The sequence below is a fragment of the Agelaius tricolor genome, unplaced genomic scaffold (genome assembly GCF_023055355.1).
Source record: "Agelaius tricolor isolate 1412-34295 unplaced genomic scaffold, bAgeTri1.0.p SCAF_147, whole genome shotgun sequence".
Lineage (NCBI taxonomy): Eukaryota > Metazoa > Chordata > Aves > Passeriformes > Icteridae > Agelaius > Agelaius tricolor.
The window spans coordinates 69,633-85,125 of NW_027269407.1; the positions used below are offsets into that span (position 1 = coordinate 69,633).

The 15,493-nt window shown below is 53.0% G+C and overlaps 1 protein-coding gene across 4 annotated transcripts in view; it reads right to left on the reverse strand.

Annotated features, from left to right (window-relative positions):
* Nucleotides 1-8,021, reverse strand: part of RBM19 (RNA binding motif protein 19) — a 69,254-nt gene extending 61,233 nt beyond the window's left edge. For 3 of the 4 annotated variants that reach the window (XM_071420529.1, XM_071420530.1, XM_071420528.1), the window contains exons 1-12: nt 7,886-8,021; nt 7,072-7,254; nt 6,545-6,667; nt 6,294-6,332; nt 5,548-5,758; nt 4,133-4,389; nt 3,599-3,673; nt 3,282-3,360; nt 2,550-2,621; nt 1,406-1,606; nt 730-860; nt 262-383 (exon numbers count right to left, since the gene is read on the reverse strand). In XM_071420529.1, coding sequence (XP_071276630.1) covers nt 262-383; nt 730-860; nt 1,406-1,606; nt 2,550-2,621; nt 3,282-3,360; nt 3,599-3,673; nt 4,133-4,389; nt 5,548-5,758; nt 6,294-6,332; nt 6,545-6,667; nt 7,072-7,254; nt 7,886-7,921 — 1,529 coding nt within the window. In that variant the 5' untranslated portion in view covers nt 7,922-8,021. The remainder of the gene's footprint in view (nt 1-261; nt 384-729; nt 861-1,405; nt 1,607-2,549; nt 2,622-3,281; nt 3,361-3,598; nt 3,674-4,132; nt 4,390-5,547; nt 5,759-6,293; nt 6,333-6,544; nt 6,668-7,071; nt 7,255-7,885) is intronic. The other variant, XM_071420531.1, reaches the window with a different exon arrangement.
* Between the last annotated feature and the right edge of the window lie 7,472 nt (nt 8,022-15,493).

Consider the following 15,493-nt stretch of genomic DNA (forward strand, 5'->3'; position numbering starts at 1 on the left):
CAATTGATCTGAAACCACCCCCTGAAGAACTACATAACCAGACTAACTCTTATTAGAGAAGGAACTCACACCAAAGCCATTCAAACCTCTCAATTTCTGCTGCTCACTGAGCTACTGCAGCTACTTGGGCAGAGGAGCTGGGGAGGTGAGAGATAAAGGAAACAGAGCTGCACAGCAAATGCTTCATCAGCTCTGGGAATCTCCACAGCCCCTGTGAAGATCCCACATGCATTCCTGGGAATCTGGCAGCTTGTGTTGTACCTGGAACTGTTGGCTTTGTCCTTGGCCTCTTTGTTCTTTTTGTAGGAAGAAGATTCTTCTGCATCTCCATCTTCTACTTTTTCCTTTTTGATGGTGGAGGGTAAAAGATGCATCATTCTGCCCTACAAGACAGGAAGGAGAGATCCAGCAGCTCTGGAATAATCCACATGGAGGAAATTTCCTGGCACCTTTCCCAGTCAGTGAAAGGAGGGAATTTTCCTTCCCAAAGGAGCCACAACTGCAAGTCAAAGTGGCCACACAGTGTGAGACACTCAGAGCTCCTTCCCCACCTCCCCCAGGATTCTGGTGTCTGCAAAGCTGCTCAAAGCAAGCTACTCTACCAAAAGAACCTGCAGGAAACCCTCAAACCCTTTTTAACAAAGCCCAGAAGCAAACTCTCAGCCCCATTCCCACCAAGCATTCCCAGCAGCTGCAGTCCAACGCAGAGGAAAAGCATCAGAGCTGTACCTGGAACACCTGCCCATCCAGCTCTGCCAGGGCCTTCACAGCATGCTCAGGGATCATGTAGGTGATGAAAGCAAATCCTTTGGGTTTCTTGGTGAGTTTGTCAATGGGGAAGTGGATCTCTGAGAGGGGCCCTGCAGGAGGCAAGGCTCAGTGGTCACAGATGTCCCTGAACTGGCACCTCCCAGACACAATCAAGGATGAGGGGAGCAGCTCTGGATGGGTGGGGAGACACCAGCCTGGGCCAGGAGTTGCAGAGGGACAAGGAGGGCCCAACACAAGCAGCCCAAGGGCTCTGACAGGTGACACAAACCAGGCAAGCTCTGAGCAGCTGCCTTCACCTTCAGTCAGGGATAAACTCATCCACAGCCTCACCCTTTCTGCCCCAGGATGCTAAGAGAACCTTTAATGTGTTTAATTTGGAGGCAGAAGAGGGAAACTTCAAATTGACACCCCAAGTTTGGGATGTCAAGTGGATCTGAAGGGTTCACCTCTAACCTGCAGGGAGCCTCCTGCCAAGCAGGCTCACATAATCACGCCAGAAAATAAAGATGTGGGAGCTGGGTCATGTTCAAGAGATGTGGGACACAGAGCTTTGACCATTCCCACCCAGCAGGAACACCTCTGGACAAAGGAACGACATTGCCCTGCAAGTTCCAGTCCCGTGGCAAACACTCACCATACTTTGAAAAGATCTTCTCCAAGTCCTCCTCAGTGCTGGTGAAAGGCAGGTTCCTGACAAAGAGTCTCCCTGATTCAGACAAGTCCTCTTCCTCCTCATCATCCCTCAGTGTCCTTTGCCAGGGCTGGTGCTCAGGTTTTGCTGGAACTGTTTCTTTTGGGGTGTTCCTGCATCGGGACACCTCCACAGTGTGTCCACCTGACCCAAAGAACACAGAGGGATGTTGGGTGCTTCCCAAGGCCATGAGCAAACAACACCCACGTGCAAATGACACCTTGAGAGGCTGCCCAGAACACAGGCAAGGCAGTGTTAAAGGAATAAAGCAGGTATTTATTTAAAAGGCCTTCAAAGGATACACCTTGGGCTGTGCAAGAGCCAAGGCTCCAAGCTCAGGTCATGAGGTTTCACACTTTTATAGGTTTTGGTGCATTTACATATTGGGGTTAATTGTCCAATTACAGCTTCAGGCTGTGAAATCCCATCCTCCCAGATTGTTCTCCTCAATTTGCTGCTGTTTATACTTTTTGGGGCTGAACTGGAAAAGGATTGTTTTGTCTGACTAAACTGTGAGGAGAACTTGTTAACACTTGATATGAAGTTCAGAGTTATATACTAATGCAGTACAGAATTTGAATAATGTGAAAGCTAAAACTTAAGGCATCCCAGAGAGCCCAGGGTTAGACAATTACAGCCCCACAGACTCTGAGCAGGACTCAAAAATAAGGGGGAGGTGGGAGCTGTAAGAGTCAGTCTTCATAAAAATCAGGGTATCAACCCAGCCCCCCTTTCCTTTCAGAGAGCCCCAGCTGTCTGTGCCAGCCCACACAATATTTGCAAACAGAATTTCAGGAGTTACTCCAAGGGTTAGGCCAAGCCAAGGGCTCCAGCCCAGCCTTGCAGCACTGTCTGTACAAAGCTGGACTCCAGCACTGTTATTTTTACCCCAACAAGAGCCACCTCAAGCACACGGCAAAACACGAGGGCCCCAAAACTCCACTCCTGTCACAGCACCTGGTTTATCCCAAGGAACAACATCCCCATGTGCCTGGGAAAAACTCCAATCACAGGAGCTACTTGTGCAGGGAACACTTGAGCAGCTGAGCTCCAGGCTGGAACAAGGAGAAGAACAAACAGCCCTTACCCAGGAATTCTTTTTTCCGCTTCAAGGCCCTTTGCATTTCTGCTTCACTCTTCAAGTCAACAAAGATGTAACCTTGGAGGAAGGGAAGGTTCAACTGAGCATCATGTGGGGAACACACACAGCCACTAATTGGGTAATTAAGGGTGAATTGGGCTTGCTTTAATATAGATTCTTATAGGTAGAGCATTCAGCTGCCATGGAAAGTTTCAGCCTGGAGATGATGATGATGTCAGACTGGAAAGCTGCCTTTTCAAAGCTTATTCTGTATATACAAATCACAAAAACTTTATTTAGCAGCTGGAGGAGGCTTTCACAGGTGCCTCTGAGAGCAAATAAAAGGTGAATGTTGGACTATTAAAGGAAAAGAGCACAGAGCAAAGCTCCAAGGACCTGCTCCCACAAATCAGCACAGTGCCCTGGGCTGCTGCAGCTATCCCAGGGGAACAGGCTTTTCCTTGGCATGGTTTGGGGTGTTTAGAATAAAGTTTCTGGATGCAGCTCAATAAAAAAAAAAGATCCTGCTGCTACTCCAAAGGGAGCACAGCCAACATTACCCTGCCCACGGCATCCTGTGGCCAGCAAGTAGGGCAGGAGAGCTGCAAAGTCACAGAAAGGTCTCCAAGAATCAGGCCACGAGCCAGGGATGTGGAAATGCAGGCTAAAAGAGCAGAGGGGTGACCAAGAGGTCCCCTAACTCACAGATCCCACCCCCCTTTCACACACAGTTCTTACCTGAATTCTTCCCCTGGCCCTTTTTCCCCATCCGGATTGCCACTGGCTTCAGAGGGAAGAAAAATTCCCGAATTTTTTGCTGTGGGAAGAATCAGAATTGTTTGAATAATTCTCAGATACAGGAAGCAGCAAGTTATAGGCTTAGATTTTTATAAATAAAACACCCAGATCTCTGCACAGAGACAGTTCAGAAGTTGCCCTGATCACCCACAAAGGCCTCAAAGGAGTGAGAAGTGAAAAGTCTCTGCAAACATCTTGCAGAGGAACACTCTGGGACAACCCTGAGCCTTCCTTCCCAGCTGGGAAACCAAACTTGCCTCAGTGATGTTGGAGGGAGCCCCACGAAGTTTCACTGTGAATGGAGTGCTGGCTTCCCCAGAGCTGGCCTGGCTCTGCACAGAGGAGGGGGAAAAAAGGGAGAAAAAGCTGAATGAAAGAACAGAAATCACAGCACAACCAGCTGGGCTTGGCCAACAAACAGGAGGCTGAAGAGTGGGAGGGAATATCAGGAGATTGCCACAGCTGCAGCAGCCTGGGGCAGGAGGTGCCAGCTGAAGGTGCACTGCCATGAAAAACTGAGTGCTGCTGTTGCCAGGACAGCATTTCCTGCAAAAAAGCCTCTGAGAAGGGCACCAGCAGCACTTATCTAGAAGCCCCATCTTTGGGAATTTAGTCAGCCCTGAGGGGATTCAGTGAAATTTGTAAATGGGTCACACCAAGGAGGCCAAGAGAGCTGGTACCCAGTGGGGCCTGCAGCCTTGCCAGGCTGTCAGCTCATTCTGCAGGACTGACAGACACCTGCTATCCACAAAGCTGCTGCTTCAAAGAAGACAAATCTAATCCAGCTGTACCTCTAGTGTGGATCCTTTTTTCTTCTTCCCCACTGGTGTTTTTTGCTCTGTTTGTTTGGCTTTTGGCTTCCCCTGCTTCTCCAGGTGAGTTTCTGCAATGCCTGAATCCTCCTCAGTCTCACTTTCCTCCTCTTCTTCAGTCTCTGTTTCTTCCTCTGTACTGGATGAGGAGGAAGAATCCTTCACCACTTTAGATTTCAGGTAATCCATATCTGAGAGGTCTTTGCTGGTAGCTGCCTTCTTCCCTTCTTTCTTTCCTGGCAGAGAGGAGAGAACAGAGAAGATTTTTTCACACAGATGCTGCTGCTCTCTCCCCAAGCCAGGAAAAAGCTGAGAACTGACACAATCATGGCCATCGCCTCCTTATTCTCTACCTCTTCCATGAGAAAACAGCAGAGCAATTTGATCTTGGCATTCCTAGACTGACAGCCTGGATTTCAAAGCAACAGTTCATGTATAAAACACATTAGAAAAGGGTTTGAAGTACTCCAGGATGAAGTATTTTGTCACAATTTTAACTAAATACCCCGAGCAGGCCTCAAAGAAGGGTTTGAAGTGTTTAGTTTTAGAGGGAAAAGGACACAAGCACACCTGGATTTGAGTTACCCAAGGAGAGATGAGGAGCAGCAGAGAAAACACCACTCACTCCACCAGAACAGATAAGGAAATCCCATGTAGGGATGGAGGGAGGAAGATAAAAAAATCTTTATTTTCTGGTGTGGTTATGTGAGCCTCCTTGGCAGGAGGCTTCCTGCAGGTTAGAGGTGAACCCTACAGATCCACCTGACATCCCAAACTTGGGGTGTAAATTTGAAGTTTCCCTCTTCTGCCCCCAAATTAAACACATTTAAGGTTCTCTTTCTCCCTCTGTGGGAGGGAGAAAAGCTCCAAACCCACACCCATCCCTGCTGCAGGGACATTGCATCCTAAATTACACACACCAGGCTGTGAGTCTTCAGAATGAAGCCACTACTCCAGATTTGCTCTCAGGAGCCAAGGCCCTGAACCTTGCCCCTTCCCCCCAACCCTGGCAGGCCCAATTTCCAGAAACATCCATCAAAGGCACACCAGATGAGTTCCCAGCCACCCACAGGTGCCTAAAGCACAGAAAGCACATCCAGCCCTGGAAACCCTGGAGATGAAAGGGGTGCAAGAAGGAAAGCACTTCAAGGAAAGCTGCAACTGTTTGTCCTGTTACTCCTCTCTAATGACACAGGGAAAGCACAAATGGCAGCCCCAGATATCAGACACTCCATCTGCCACAGTTCCCCAAATTTGGGGAAAAAACCAGGCATTCCCAGCACACAAAAAGGTGAGAGCCCACCCTCCTGGTGACACTGAGTCCAATGCTGTCACTCCCTGTGACAGGGCCACTGTGACTGACACAAGCAAAGGGTGACAGCTCCCTCAGGTACCTTTACCCTCCTCCTCATCTTCAGAGGGTTCATCCCCACCCTCACTCAGCTCCTCAGACTCATCTGAATCAAAGTTCAGGTAATCAGATGCTGCTGTGGCTGATTTTCCCTTCTTGGGCTCCTCTGCCAAAGTGTCATTAGCCCAAGTGGCCACCTGGGATCTCTTCTGGTGAACCACCAAGAACTCCTGGAATGTTTTATCTTCCTTCAGCTGTGGGGAAAAAAAAAGACAAACTGTGGAGAGAGACTCATAGTGAATCTGAAATCTAAGATATCACCTCATTTCCAGCAGTGTGAAACCAAAATTCCCTTAAGGGGAGCTCAATTTACAAACTTACACTGACAAGGTGATTAAAGTCTTCTCAAGGTGTTTCATTCCTATTCTTTCTTTTAATTGGTGTTTAGAAAGTACTTTAAAGAATAAAACAAAGCTGAAAAAAGAGGGGAAAATAGAGGAGGAAAAAAAGGAAAAAAAAGGAGAAAAAAAAAAAGAGGAAAAAAAAAGAAAGTTAAATGTGACACAACTCAGCTATGGTTAAACCCCAGAACTGGTGAAACAGAGCAGACCTGGATGCAGTGTGTGCTCACAGGAGAAGCTGACCATAAGATCCCATGTTGGAGTTGTTAAAATAATTTTTTACAACAGAACTGGCCTGTCCCAGCCTGAATTAACAGCATGGGAAGCAGGACAGAAAGGAACCATTCAGCAGCAAGAATGCAGGGACAGCAATCCAACCTCAACTCACCTCCTTTAAGTTATCCACTGGATCTTTCTTCTTTTTATCCTTGGGGGAAAAAACCCAGAAAGGTTTATTAGAAGCACAGGCAATTCCAGATAACCCAACAGCACAGGGAACAGAGACCCTGAGGCAGAAAACACCCGCACCAGGACTCCAGAATCTGGTGGCCCAGCTGCTCTGTGCCCTTCCCCACAGCCCAGGCCCCCCTTCTGTGGCACTGATACAGAGCAGAGCCCCAGGAATCAGGCAGGACTCACCTTCTTTGTGGCTGCACTTGCCAAGGGCTCCTTGCTCTGCTTTTCTGGGGCAGGGCCCTTCTGAGAGTGCTTGCTCCAGGCTTTGGGTTTTGTAGGGTCACCAAAAGACTTGCACAGCTCCACCTGGAATGAGTCAGGTCTGTAATTAAGCACAGGGCTGTAACTGCTGGGTGATTTCACTCAGGAGTTACTGAAACCCTGGTGGGATGGAGGGAGGGTGCAGGAACAGCTTTTAAAAGCACAGAGCCACACATTCTGCCACCATGGGAGAGTCAGGAGTGCACAGGCACACAAACCCAGGACGGCAAGGGGCCTTAAAATGCCACCCCCTGCCATGGGCAGGGACACCTTCCACCATCCCAGCCATCCCAGGCTGCTCCCACTCCCATCCAGCCTGGCCTTGGGCACTGCCAGGGATCCAGAGGCAACCCCAGCTGCTCTGGGCACCCTGTGCCAGGGCCTGCCCACCCTCCCTGAGATCCCATTCCTTAGGAATTCCAGGGAGATATTTCTGGAGATCAGCTCACTGTGACTCTGGAAGTGTCTATGAAGCTTTTGTTGAAGTGGTTCAGGGCTGTTTGAGCCTCATCCTCAGACTTGTAGCCAATGAAGCCAAATTTCCGGAACCTTCCATCCTTGGTGTACTTGAGGCAGCAGTCAGTGAGCGTGCCAAAGGCAGCAAAGAGCTTCCTGAAACGCTCCTCCTTCATCTGGGAAAGGAGGGAGGGCAGCAGAAGGGAAATCAGCCCCAGGGAGCCTCTGAGTCCAACCCAACATATTCTGTCTCAAAGAGCTTCTAGAAGGCAGCAGGAAGCACATCGTGAACCAAATCCCCACTTCAGCCACCACACCCATTCATGTTCCCCCCGAGTCCACGCGTGGGGATGGGGAACACGCGGGATCCTGCCGGGCACAGGAGCACCGAGGGCACCGGCATCCAACCCCGGACAGGAGAGGGGCAGAGTGACCACAGCGATCCACTGCCCACCCTGAGGGGGTGTCACCTGCCAGGCCATGCCCCTCACGCTGCTTCCTGCCCCTTCCTGGCTGCTCCAGGAGCTCTCCCACCATCCTCCCCCCGAAGTGTCCCCATGTTCCACATCCTAGTACTGACCGCGACCCCTCATAGCCCCTTCCCCCGGGACACCTCACCGCTCCCCGTCCAAAACCTCATCTTCTCACCACTTGAAACCTCTCCCGGGAGTCGTCTCCCCGCTCTCCCCCATCCCCACCACACGCTCCCCTACCGGTGCCTCTCCCTGCCCCGCATCCCGCTCTCCCCGCAGCGCCCTCAGACCCATCCTAGGCCCAGCACGCCCCCTGCACCGCACCGAGCCTCACCCCATTGGGGAGATTCTTCACGATAAGTCGCGACATGGTCAGCGACAGAGGCCAAGCAGGGAGCGCTCAGTACCGCGCACGCCGCCCCATGGGCGTCGCCATCTTACTCGGGTCACGTGGTCTGAAGGCGGCACCGCGCATGCGCAGGGCGGGACCCGGATGTTGGTCCTTAGCAACGGCCCCTTAGCAACGGGGCCTGCGGGGCTGGGGGCGGCGGGAGCATCCATGGGGCACCGGGGGCAGGGACTGGCGGGGAGGGGAGGCGGGCAGGGTGAGGAGGGGGTGAGCACCCCCGGGTTTCCCCGCAGAGCCGGCTGCAGCCTCCCGGGCCGCCCGCGCTGCTCGGCGGGGCCGCAGGAGGGAGCTCCGCGCCCGCCGCTCCCGGCTCCGGGCGGCCGCTGAGCCAAAGGCTCTCCAGAGATGTCGAGTTTGTGGGGGGATGGCGCAGAGAGCATCGATGTCACACCTAAAAGTCATGCAGAAGGGGGACAGAGGGTCTAGTCCAGGGAAACTCTGGATCCCTGGATGTATTCAAGGTGCCAGGTTGGACGGGGCTTGGAGCAACCTGGGATAGTGAAAGGTGTCCCTGTCATGGCAGGGGATGGAGTGAGATGAGCTTTAAGGTCCCTTCAAATCCAAACCATTCTGTGATTCTGTGAATAAAGATTCCCTCCAAGGAACGGCTAAATAAACCCACAGCTAGAGAAGGCTGGGCTGTGAGAGCTCCAAAGGTTCAAAGAGAGCAAAAGTCATGGCATAAAACAATCCCTGCAAAGTTACTGAACATTGCAGGATGAACACCACCCAGAGCTTCCTCATGAGGGACAGCTCCAATGTCTGCTGTGCCCGAGGGAACAGCTGCAGCTGTGCCAGGGGAAAATCAGGTTGGACGTTGGGAAAAGGTTCTTCCCCTCAGAGAGGGACCAGGAGATGGACTCTGTGATCCTTGTAGATCCCTTCCAACTCAGTATTTTATGCTTCTACGATCCATTGCTGGAGGCTGAGCATATCAGGGAGGGGAGCAGAACTGTTGTTCTTCAAGCATCTTCTCCTGCTCACAGCCCTCAGCCCTGTCTTACACCAGCTAGAAATCCAAATTACACCCTTATTCCCAGAGGAAGATGCTGGGGACAGCTCTGAGCTCCAGCACCAGCCCTCAGCCTCTCTCCCCACGGTCTGGAGCTACCCCAGGGATAACTGGAGCAATTCCAGCCCCTCACAGCCTCTCCTGATGCCCTTGGAGGCTGCTCTGGCTGGCTGAGCCCATCCCCAAGGCTGAAGGCGGCAGAGATTCAGGGCAGGAACAGTCTGGGAGAGGACACACAGCGTCCTGGCAGGACTGGGGTGCAGCCCCTGCTCTCCTGAGTGAACAGCAAGGGAAATACATTTTCCAGGAGGCAGAGCAGAGCCAAGGCCAGGCTCAGGGCAGGGGGAGCAGGAGGCAGCATGTCACTGTGATATTTTATAAAAAATCCCTTCACCAGGATTTCTTCTCCTGGGAAGCTGGGAAGCTTCAGCATCTCCATGTTTTCCTGCTCTGGAATGTGATTTGGAGAATTGTTTACCCAGCATGTGAATTGTTTTAATGTAATGACCAATCCCAGTTAAGCTGTGTGGGGACTCTGGTCAGTCACAGGTTTTTGTTATTCATTCTTTGCCAGCCTTTTGATGTCTCCTTCCTCTTTCTTTAGTATAGTTATATATAATTTCATATAGTATAATATAGTAAATATAATATAGTATAATATAGTAAATATAATATAGTATAATATAGTAAATATAATATAATATAATATAATATAATATAATATAATATAATATAATATAATATAATATAATATACCAGCCTTCTGAGAACTTGGAGTCAAATTCTCATCTCTCACCTCGTCCTGGGGACCTCACAACACCACAGCAGTGGGAATGCCATCAGTGCCCTGCTCAGAGTGCACCCCACAGCCCTGATGGGGGCTGGCAGGGGAGCTGCTCCTTTGTCCCCTCACAGGGCTGTCCCTGAGGTGTCACAGCACAGGGACACAGGTCCCTCCCCCCTCGCCCTCTGCTCCTGCCTCGTCCTTGGCCATCAGGGCTGTCAGGGCTGTCACTTGCCACGAAGGCTGGCACTGACAGGACCCTCACACCATCACTAACGCATCCAGACCTTGCCCTTGTCACTGCTGTCCTCTCTGAGACGCTTGTCCCCTGTCACCCTGCCTGTGTCCTCCTCACCTGCTGTGTGCAGCTGGCAGCAGTGCCCACACTGCCCAGATAGGGCTGCCCTTGCCTGTTCCTGCCTCCTGAGGGGCTGGGCAGGGATGGATCCTGCCTGTGTCTGACCCCTCTGCTCTGGGCAGGTCCCCACCTCCCACCACAGCTGCACCTGCAGCCCCCTCGTTGCCCTTTCTGCAATCAGGGGTGATTTTGTCCAGGTGGAATTTTGCCCACAGCTGCTGCAGCTGTGAGCCCTAAGGATGCCTGGGATCAGAAAGAGATCTCTCTCTTCTCTCAGGGAGTTTGGGGGAGCAGTGCTTACCTGAGACCAGGCCAGCTACCCACTGACTCCTGATTCCAGTGGCCATGCAGGAATGTGGCCAATCCTGGTCTCACTTAATTGAAAACAACTGATTTTATCCCTCTCCTGTACATGCAAAGCTGCAGTACAGAAGCCCAAGATTTACATATGCCAAATTCATTTTTGATTTCCTTTGTGGGTTCTGCTCCTCAGGGTGGGTCAAGATTTTAAGTTTGCAAATTTAAGAGTGGGAACATGCTTTTTCTGGAGAGCTGGGGATTTTAAGGGGATCAGAGAGATCTGCCCCTTCAGCAGGTGGTTGTGCTGCACCGTGGAAGGTCCTTCCCCAAGGCAGGCTCAGTTCCAGCCTGAGATCCCAGCCCTGGGAATGAGGGAAACTGAGGCCCTGTCCTGAGAAAGCTCAAAGGGGATTTTGGAAAATTCCCATTGCTTGAATGGCTGCTCTGAAAATCATCCTTAACCCTTCTGCTGCTGGCACAGAGCACAGGCAGGGGCCAGACCAGGCACTGTAGAGCCTGTGTGCATGGTTCACTGGGGCACGTCACCCACACATGCTCTGAAACAGAGGCAGGGAAGAGTCCAAATCAGTTATTTGGGATGTTTTTCCCCATGGGAACAATTGTCCTTGATGGTGGCAGTGTGAGACACTGTCCCAGTGTCACAGTGTGTCACCTGTCCCCACAGCAGTGCTGGGGTGGCTGCAGGTGGCACCTGGGTGGGCAGGGAAGGAAAGGGCTGTGCCAGGCTTTGTTCCCTGGAGCGCCTGAGAGCAGCAAGAGGCAGAGGGTGACTGGGAGGTGACAGGCCCAGCAAAGGTGACACATCCCCCACAGCTGGGTGCTGTCCAGAGAGAGCTCCACGTCTGTCTGCTGTCCCCCTCTCCATGCTGGGGTGCCAGGGTCCAGGTGACAAATGTCCCCTCTCCCTCGCTCTGCAGACCCATGCTGAGCACAGAGGGGCACCAGGGCAGTATCAGACAGGGCCTTGACACATTCCCCCTGCCAAAGAGCAGGGGTCAGCTGGCTGTGAGGGGCTATTATGGGCTGCCTGCAGCCAAGGAACTGAACTTTGCAAAGCAGGGCACCATGGGGTCAGGGCCATCTCTCTGTGGGGAGAGGGACAAAGGAACCTTGTGCTCTGGGTTTGAGGACACTAGGGGGAAAACTGCTACTGAGGAGGAGAGGAAGAAGAGAAAGGAGCTGCTGCAGAGCCTTTCTACCCCGGGGTGGGAGAAGGCAGAGGTCAGATGGAAAGGCTGCTGTGGTGTTTGGAGAGCTTCTCTCGCTCTGTGCCCAAAGGGGCACCGGAGGTTCCCCCTGTGCCACTCATGCCATGGCAGGCAGCAGAGCTGTGACCCCAAGCCAGAGCAGCCCCTGTGCTGTGCTGTGGTGTCCTGCCCTGGCCACCCTGGCACTGCCAGCCCTGTGAGAAGGACGAGCACAGCCCCAGGGTGCCCTTCATGCCTGTCGGATCGGGAGCGCCTCGGCCACCGCTGGACGCGTCTGGAGGTGGACAGGGAAGGTAAAAATCCCTCTGAGCCGGGGTCACCTTGGCTGTGACAGACTCCCCCATGCCAGGCAGCCTCTCTGGTGCTCACAGGATGCAGCTGAGCAGCTCTGGGGGCTCTGGGGGGTTCTCAGTGTACCCACACCCCTCCGTGGCAGAAAGCACGGGAGGTGCTTGGTTTCCTTGGCACACGGACCTTGAGTCCTCTTTTCTTTGAGATGGGGGAAATGAGTGAAATTCTGCCTTGGGGGTTACTGCAGAGGGCTGTCACCTGGCTGAGGGCCTCCTACTGACTAAATTCACCCACAGACAGCAGGAAGGACAGGGATGAATGGGATCAGCAACACTCACAGCCTGCTTTTGGTGTGCTGGCCCTGCTTCGGTGGGTAACATTATTTTAATAACAGCACCCTAGGAAATGCTGCCTGAACCTCCTCAGTTTTGCTGCTGGAGACATTAAATTTTGAGAAGGGAGATGGCCAGAGCCTCCTTCTTTGAGCAAATTGTCCTGACAGTCCTGAAGGAGATAAAAAGCTGCTTTTAAAGATGGAGCTGGTGCTTGGAAAGGCAGTGCCTGGGACATTTGTCCCTGCTGTGTGCTGCACAATGGGATGGAGCCAAGGGAGGAGGAGGAGAAATTGCCCTTCTGAAGGGCTTCATCCCTGGGAGTCTGCCCAGCCTGGCCTGCCAGACCCTCTGCTAGAGGGACAGGATGCTGCAAGGATGCTGTCCTTGCCTGGGGGTGTGACTGCTGCAGTGTCACTGTGGGCAGCACAGTTTGGCTTCCAAGTGCACCTGCCCTCACCTGAACCTGCAGCTAAGGGGACAGGCTGGGAGTGTGTCCATGCTCCTGCTCTCTGCCCTCCTTTTACCTGCAGGTTTTTGGTGGAGATTGTGCCAATCTCTCTTTTCAAAGCCTTCCAGCCAAACTGCAATGCTGAGATCAGCAGATGGGGGAGAGGATGAGGAAGGGCAGGAGGGATCTTCCCCCTCACATCAGGCACAAACAAGCTGCTGATGCCACCTCCATGGAGGAGGATTCACAAAGGACTTGGAAATCCAGATAATCCAAGTGCTTTGCATTACAGCAGCTGGGGAGCAGAGGTTAAACCCTGTCCATGAGCAATAATTAATTCATCTGCCAGAACAGCTAATGGGACCACACCTGCCTGGGAGAGGAGCCACCAGCAGAGCAGGTCTTGGACCTTCCTCCTCTCCCTCTGGAGCAGTGGATGGTGGTGGCTGGCAGAGCTGAAGGAGGTGATCCACGAGGTCAAATCCCTCCTGGCATCACTCTCCCCATCACGTCTCCCAGCAAAGCCTCCATGGTTCTCCAGAGGGGATGGGCTGGATTTGGCACTGAGCACACACAAACTGCCAAGATTGGGGTGGGATTACAGCAGAGCTCGATCCAGGCTCTCTCCTGACCCCTAAAGCTGGGGAGATGTTGGCTGTGCTCTGCCACAGCTGCAGCTGGCCCAGGCTGCTGCTGTCACCCACACAGCACAGTTTTCTCCAGCTGACAGATAAGGTCCAGCTCATTTTCCAAGCTGCCCCAAGCAGGAGTTCCCTTCAGACCTTGACAGACTCCCCAGCAGCCTTACTGAGGGGTGTGGATGGGACCCTCCATCAGGAGCCCAGGGAGAGGGATCTTCCTGCTGCTGCCCTTGCCTGCTTTCTCCTTCATCCATCACCCCTTCCACCGCCCTGAGTCTCCTTTATTTCTGTATTTTCGGGTGTGTGTGTGTGCAAATGGGCTCAGGGGAGGGTCCAGGCAACAGCTGCCTTTGATCAGCACAACATGTGGGAGATGGAGCACTCCAGGAATGCCGACTCCTGATCAAAGGTGGGAACGCGGTGACAGCCGGGACTTGGCAAAAACCCATCCCAGCTAATCCCTGCTGGGGAGCTGGGGGTGGCCCAGGGACCCACACAGGCAGAGCCCCCAGCCCAGCAGAGGGATGGAGAGGGGAGCAGGGCTGCTCCCTCAGCCCCAGGGCTCTGTCCTCAGCAGGGCATTATCCCCTCTGCAACAAGAAATGGGATTCCCTTCTCTTCCTTGGTTCCCAATTGTGGAAGGGGTTTTACAGCAAGTTCTGTGAGCCAGAGAGAAGTTTGAGAGGAGGATCCATGTTTACCTCTGAAGGAATTTTCCAGCAAGGCTGTTGACATAGAAACCAAGAAAAAAAGGATAAATAAGAGAAACCTGCAACTGTCTATTCCAATCAGCACTTTGTCTTTTGTGACCAATGAGTCAAGTGTAAACTTAGGAGTTTTGTAAGAATGTATAAAAAGCTGCAGGTGGTTTTCTCCAAGGATGCTCCACACAGGTGGATCAGCCCACAGGGAGAAGCTCCTGTGGTCCCTGAGCTCCTGCCTAGAAAGGGTTTGGACGCATGCTATAACAAAAACAGGTCTGAAGCCTTCTGAAAATGGAGAGTTGCTTTGTATTGTCTCCATCTCAACTGCAACACTCCATCATCCCTGCTCCCACAAACCCTGCAGCTCCTCCCTGGAGAGGCAGCTGAAGGAAAAGAGGGGCAGTCTCAGTGACTGAGACTTTTATCAACTCCAAAAAGATGGATGGAAGGGTCATTTGCTCTAAAAACAGCTGGGAGGAAAAGAGACGACAAATCGGCCCCTCCTGCCAGACAGGCAGGCTGCGGGGACAGCAGGGGGACAACTCCCAGCCCTGCTCCGTGCCAGGTGGGTGGGTGGCAGTGCAGGACACACACACAGGACAGTGGGGACACAGCTCCCAGCCCTGCTCCGTGCCAGGTGGGTGGTGGCAGTGCAGGACACACAGGACAGTGGGGACACAGCTCCCAGCCCTGCTCCGTGCCAGGTGGGTGGGTGGCAGCGCAGGACAGCCCCGATGCGTGGGCTGTGCCCTGGTGCCAAGGATGTCCTGTGTCACCTTCCCCCTGGCCGCTCTTATCTCCCTCTGATAACACCGGTGGGATCCCTGTCTGGAGGAGCAGGTGGACTCAGGCAAGGCGTTTGTCAAACCCAGCCCTTGTCCACTGCAGCACTCAGCTCTTCCCAAGCCCAGGAACACCCTCCATCCCCAGCAGGAATAATCCCACCCCGTGCCTGATGCTTCCTGCATCCCTCATCCTGCCTGCTCACACCTTCCTCCTCCCTCCCCGTGGCTATTGGGGCTCCACCGAGGCTCCTGTGTCGTGTTAAAAAGGGAAGAAAGGGAAGCTTTTCCCCAGGGCCGATAAGGGCGGCTCCCTCGGGCTCACCCCGTGTCCCCGGGCGGGGTCACAGGTCGCTTCCTCGCCGGGCAGTGCCTGATAATGAGTCCATCACAGCCGGGGCCACGGAGACAGCATTTATCAGCAAAGCCTGGGAAAATAAAGACATGAAAATGCTCCTGCACCAGGCTGGGAATCTGGCAGGGATGAGGCTTTTTTTGGATGGATGCAGCGTTTGGGGTTTGAGAGTTGATGGAGGTGGCTCAGAGGAATTGGGGAGCAGGGAGCAGTGAAGGGTTGGGATCCCCCATGACCTGAGGGCTCCTGAGAGGCTGCCAGGGTGAGAGGGGGTGCCTGAGCTCATGGGGTCGT